This window comes from Anneissia japonica, unplaced genomic scaffold, assembly GCF_011630105.1.
Source record: "Anneissia japonica isolate Jap-2015-1 unplaced genomic scaffold, ASM1163010v1 scaffold7731_len1735946_cov199, whole genome shotgun sequence".
Taxonomy (NCBI): domain Eukaryota; kingdom Metazoa; phylum Echinodermata; class Crinoidea; order Comatulida; family Comatulidae; genus Anneissia; species Anneissia japonica.
Window position 1 is genome coordinate 1374842 of NW_022758997.1, and position 6314 is coordinate 1381155.

The 6314-nt window shown below is 31.7% G+C and overlaps 1 protein-coding gene across 1 annotated transcript in view; it reads left to right on the forward strand.

Annotated features, from left to right (window-relative positions):
• LOC117125517 (zinc finger CCCH domain-containing protein 14-like) overlaps nucleotides 1–2318 on the forward strand; it is a gene marked incomplete in the record, with an annotated part of 12109 nt that extends 9791 nt beyond the window's left edge. The window contains 1 exon segment of the mRNA XM_033272029.1: nucleotides 777–2318. Within this exon segment, the coding sequence (XP_033127920.1) occupies nucleotides 777–831 (55 nt within the window).
• Between the last annotated feature and the right edge of the window lie 3996 nt (nucleotides 2319–6314).

The following is a 6314-nucleotide window of genomic DNA, read 5'->3' on the forward strand; positions in this document are numbered from 1 at the left end:
GTATTTTTTGTAATATTTAAATTGGTTTGAATTTTTTTATTATATATACCGTGATAGTGCAGAAGGAGCACTGCGAACTGGAATGAATGGACGACTTTAAGATTTGCACTCTATAACCGTTCAAGGAAAAATTTATCAAATTCAGCCGATCTTTTCATTTAAAGCAGTTTTATTACACAAAGATACCTCTTTTTGTTAACCCACTTTTTTGATTCTGTACAACAAACTAGGGAGTTTGCCCAGACTCACTACCCTGTGACATAGACAATCGCAGCGAGAAAAGTTGTCGCGAGTCGAGAGGAAATAAGCCTGTCATAGTTTCTAACAGGCCTGGAAAAAATATTTTTGTGCCTCCAACCATGAAAATTACTTGATCAATTGCCTCCAGCACATTATTATAGCTAAACAGTAGTAAATTTAAATTTAGTGGTTTGGAGTAAGCATAAATATCAAATTGAATTACCGGTATGCATTTAATTGTGATGTGTAACAAAAAAATGTTGTTGTTTTTTTTCTAAAATGTCTCCGGGGTAATGGGCAATACTTCCGACTGCCGGTCGCACACTTTTTCCAGCCCTGGTTTCTAAGTATAAATTGTTACTGTAATCCCATATCACTGAATCAATATGGCAGAAGAACTGTTGTTTAATATCAGCCTTGCTGAAAGGGTAGCACTGTAAAAAAATTTTGATTACAGGAACATTAAAATCATGTTTAAAAACAGAAGTATTTCATATTCATTTTAACCTACTGTGTATTATCTTTCTGAATTTCAGTGTTAAAAAACCATCAACCCTTCTTTCAAGTATACCTCAACATATATCACTATAGCAGCTGAAGTAAAGTCTTTACTTACCCAGTTACAGCATTTATATCTGCCACAATTTTACCATCATAAGTCTTTGATGCCGGGAGTGTATGAAAAGCGGATAGGCGGGAGATATGGAGCTTGGGATTTAAATAATAGTTTTTCAGTGTTTTAAAAATAAATGTGATGTGTGCACATGAGTGTAATATGACATCATCACATACAATTTGATAGTGTAGACAAAGCCTCAGCCTTTGACTAAGATTTGTTATCAAGTGGAAAAAAATTTTAATTTAAAGAAATTTGTTTTCACTCTTCAACCATAAATTAAAAGTGATATGTTGACTTCATTTCATGTTAAGACATTCTTTTATTTGTACATGAAGTTGTATGTATATAATCACACTGTAAATATATAGAAGAGTGGAAATTCGTATAAAAAAAATATTTTATTTGCAGTGAAGCGATAAAAACTACTGGTATTAATATGTCCTAATACTTACGGTTGTTAAATTGATGTTGATATTGTTACTTATTCAACAAGCTGTTTTAATTATTATTTTGTTTGTAATTAGAACTGGATGAATAACAGTGACTGGGAGAGGGTGATCGAGCAGATTTAAGCTTAAGCTGTATCAAATTTTCTTTGAATGCCCATATATAGTCATGATGTGCCTATATATGGTCATGATGGGATATCATCATGACCATATTTAGGCATGTCACATGTTATTTCAAGTAAAATTTGATAGTCTGCAAAGTGCTTAGCTGTCTAAATGGCTGTATTCGACTGGTCGTTCTTCGTTAAACCACGCCCACCTGCGCAGCGGTAAAATCCTACTTAACAAAGACGATCAGTAGAATAGAAAACTGGTAAATACACAACAAAACAAAATGGCTGCATAGTTACACTACGTAGTCAAGATTGCCTCAGCTTGTGGCAGTATGGGTTTTTCGTAAAAGAAATATTTTCATCCAGTTTTTGAATTCTGTTAGCCTACACTTATAATTTTTATTTTCTGAAATTTAATCTAAATAATATTAACGCAAATGTCGTTTCTAAACTCACCAATTGGCCATGTTTATTTTGGTCACATGGATACGTTAACGCTGATTAACACACTCTGGTTAACGTTATTTTTCGTTGTCAACGAAGTCTATTTTATGAACCAGTCGAATGAAAATAATACTCAACGAAAAATCGTAGTCAATGAAATGAACCAGTGGAATATGCCCAATCTCATTTTCCCAGATGTTAAACACAATTTTTAAGCAGTTTTTTTTTGTTCTTCAGTAACATTTGACCTATACCAGCATAGTTCTTTGGTGCTCAACTAATCGATATTATTGTTTAATTTTTCTTAATTTGATTTTTTAAATATCTCAGATGTGATCAAAGTGTATGGTAATCTGAGAGTTAAGTTTCTAGAATTCAATCAGCTGCGATGACAACATTGTCAATGTTTCCTTTATGCATTTATCTAATTAAAATTAAAAAGTTTAATTATATTATTTGATTTTTGATTGTTTTCTTGGTTTTTTGTTGAAAGGGAGTATTACTTCTTACAGATGGTCGGTGTTGGGCCGTAAACAAGGGGTTTTCTAGCCAAAGATGGTTGTCAGGCCGCAATCATATGGATTTTAATTCAGGGGTCCCAAATCTCCCAGGAACCAGGACAACCCGCCGCACATTTAACAAATTGTGATATTAGAAATGGTCAGTGTCAATATCTATCTCAACCTTTGCTAGTCAAAAAAAATTTAAGAATCAGGAGACTACTAGGTATTTAAATGCAATTATTTTATTATAAACAAAAACTATACATGTACATTTTTTGTACCTTAGATCCTGATGAAGAGTGTAAGCTCGAAAGCTTAAATACACGTTTTATTCCATCCAAGCCTCCGACTATTTCTTTCATCTATATATATAAGTATACAAATATATATATATAATTATACAAATATATATATATATATATATATATATATTCACACACATACATATACAGATACACACACAAACCCACACATATACATACACGTATTTTCAGGTGGGTCAGGGTATACAAGGAGTACTTATTTTAAAATGGCCGCCAAAATAGCCACATGTTGTGTCATTAATGTTTTTCCAAGTTCAGCCTCATTCGAGTCTTCATGCCACCCGACTATACTGTACTAGTCTTTTAAATTCTACCTGATGGTTCTCCGCAGAACAATTTATTCTTGCTTGAATATTTTAGGAACATATGACGTTATAAACATTGTCATTATCATTTGGAAATTTATGATATCTCAGTTGTTAGCAGTGTTGCGTAAAACTTACTGTGTGCAAGTAATTTATGAATATTCGAAATGCTAAATTTAGCATTTTTTTTTTATTCAAGAGAAGTGTTCCACAGGTACTAAAGAAATTCTCTATATCGCCCTCAAACGATAAAGTGACGCTAATAAGTGTTGGTACCTCGGCGTTATTTCTTCGAATGGGTAATACGGCACGTCACTTTGCAGTATTTTCTATGTCGCCATCTATAACAGAAGAACTCCAGATAGGATTTTAAATAGTTTCCCTTTACGTTTTGCGGGAATATTATGCACCAACTCTAAGTCGTCTTGCGGTGATGCTATAAAAATATATATAAATAGATTTTGACCTTTAAGTTGTCTATATATTCGTATGTATATATGTATAATTTTTTTGTGTAAATTTTCTATATTGTAGGCCTACTGTATGTTTAAGCTACCAGTTTTCAACAGTAGAATTAATATTTTCATCATAGTCTGTCTCTTTAACTGTTAGTGTTACGGGATTCGAATAAATTGTATGAATGTGACACTCTAATTACAAAGCCTCCGATAGGGCCGCGATTTCAAACCCTTTTGCACATGCGTGAAGTAACGCTAGTTTTCGACTCCGACTACGAATACTAATACGCCCATTTCTGAAGTATTATAGATGGCCAGGCGAGATCTCCGAAAAGATACTTTTTGAACAAAGATTCAACACTTGGTAGGCCTATAGTCCTATAAAAGATAAACTCGAATTGTCGTAATAATAGGCCTAATAATAATAATAATAATATAGGCCTAATAATAATAATAATAATATATTGCTTGCCTATATATCGGTGTGTTCCATCTATTTTAACCTGGCATAAACACTGAGGGAAAACGGTATGTGATGATTCTATATAATTGTGATTCTATGGTATGATGAAACAATTAAAAAAATTAACCCATTAAAAACACAAATATCTGCGTTGAGTGACCACTAGTTGATTGCTGTTGTTTCATCTTTCCATAATCCAACCCTTATAAACACAACAGTCTATTATTACTGCTTCCATTTGTGCTGTATGGATTAGCATTGTGCAACAACCTTGGCCTATGGACAAATCCCGGTATATCCTCACAATCAATTATTAATTAATTCAACAATTAGTTGGCCATCGGATGGACAAGGAAAGAAGCGTTAGATACAAGTTTGCAGGCGGAGTCTCTAGTGGGTCAAGGTTGACGAGCGAGCCTAGCTGGCTATTCAGCCTGGCTAGCTATTTAGCCGTGTGCAATACAATCATAGATATAAATTTATTAAATATATGCGGTTTCTTTGTTTGTGGTAATTATTTATTTAATATTATAATTTTCTTATCTTTTTTATGTTATACTATAATGCTTATTATGCTGTGCTTTAATAATTTATTTATACTTGTATTACAATATTTACTATACTCATTTGACAATATTCTTCTTGCTCATTCAAATACGAAAACAAGTTATAAATAGAATATGTAAAGTTGCTGCATCGTATAAGAGAGACCAACTGGAGAGGTTAAAATGTAAATGAAACATCTACCGACATTTCTATGTCTCGTGCTATCAGTGGAATAACTAGGTGCAAAAGACATATCATATTCAGGCAATAATAAATTATTTATAATCTATAAATATGTTATATTATATTATATGTCATATATATATATATGTATATATATATATATATATATATATATATATATAGTAGTATAATAAAGACATACTGAGGCAAATATAAATTATTTATATACAATATATATTATATTATATTACGTTATATATATATATATATATATATATATTATAATAGTATATGTGTATGGGCCTTTTGCGTGGGCGAGACCGCTTACCGCGCAGTATAGGCCTATTGATTATTTTGTTCTTGTTATGTTACAACTACGATTTTATATTCAGTAGGCTTTACGCTGAAGAAGAGAGCACGTCCCTCCCGATATATTAGACTTCTAGGCATACAGAGTAAATCTTCCAATAACTTATTATTCCATGATTTTGCTTCATTAGTGTTTATTTAGGATACTCAAAATATAATATTGTACCATTCTGTGGACCGCCGGAACATTTAGGCTTCATTAACAGACTTTCATCACCGCTAGAATACTTAATAAAGTGTATAAATTATAATGCGGTATATTGTGTCAAAATACATCAAGACACAACGAGTGATGGTACGCGTATGATGAGGCCTGATGATGGTAACGAATCACCTTTATTTAAAACTTAATGAGTATATAAGAAAAAGAAATGTATTGTGGACGCGATATTGCGAGTTATTAGCGATTTTCTGTCGAAATGCTTCCAATCGGATTCATTGTTTCTATTGTTGAATAGATCTTCTGAGAAGATTATGCAAAGTATAATTTGCGTATTTTGAGGATAAACGCTAAAATATTGTACAGTAAAGTTATAGGTCAAAGCATTATATGAAATATGGTACTGGTATTTAACCTAAAAAAGCTCTAGAACTATTTCATTGTACAAAATTAATTAAAGGGGCGGATGTGGGTTGGGATGGGTTTATTGTCATTTGAATTATTTTAATTTTGATTGTATGATATAAATATAATATGATTGTATTATATTTTATGGTATATGATATATAAGATAAATGTTATGTATATGATACAGAGCCTTATGATAGGCCTATAGTATGATAGATTATGATATGATACGATAGAATAATAAATGATGTATGACACACACACACACACACACATATATATATATATATATATATATATATAGGCCTATGATATGTTATGATAGAATACGATACCGGTATTATATGATTTGGTGTGATGATACAATATGATATGATATAATATAATACGATATGTTATGATATGGTATAATATAATAAGATATGTTACCGTATGATATGATATGACATGATGGTATAGCACGATTGAGAGTGTGGTTATGAAAGACATCGTTCAAAACGAATGTTTTCTCTCTGTTCTGGATCATTTTCATTTACTCATTTCACACATAAACTTAATTACATGATAGGCATCGAATTATTAATTTTATACTCCAATCGAGAAACATCAAAAGCACTTAGTCATTTTTTACCACTTATGTATTATTTGTTAATGCCAGCAGACACAATGCATTCTTCAGGCAATAAGAAACAAGCGCAGTTTGTACATTAGTTGAAATCCATGTATAGAAT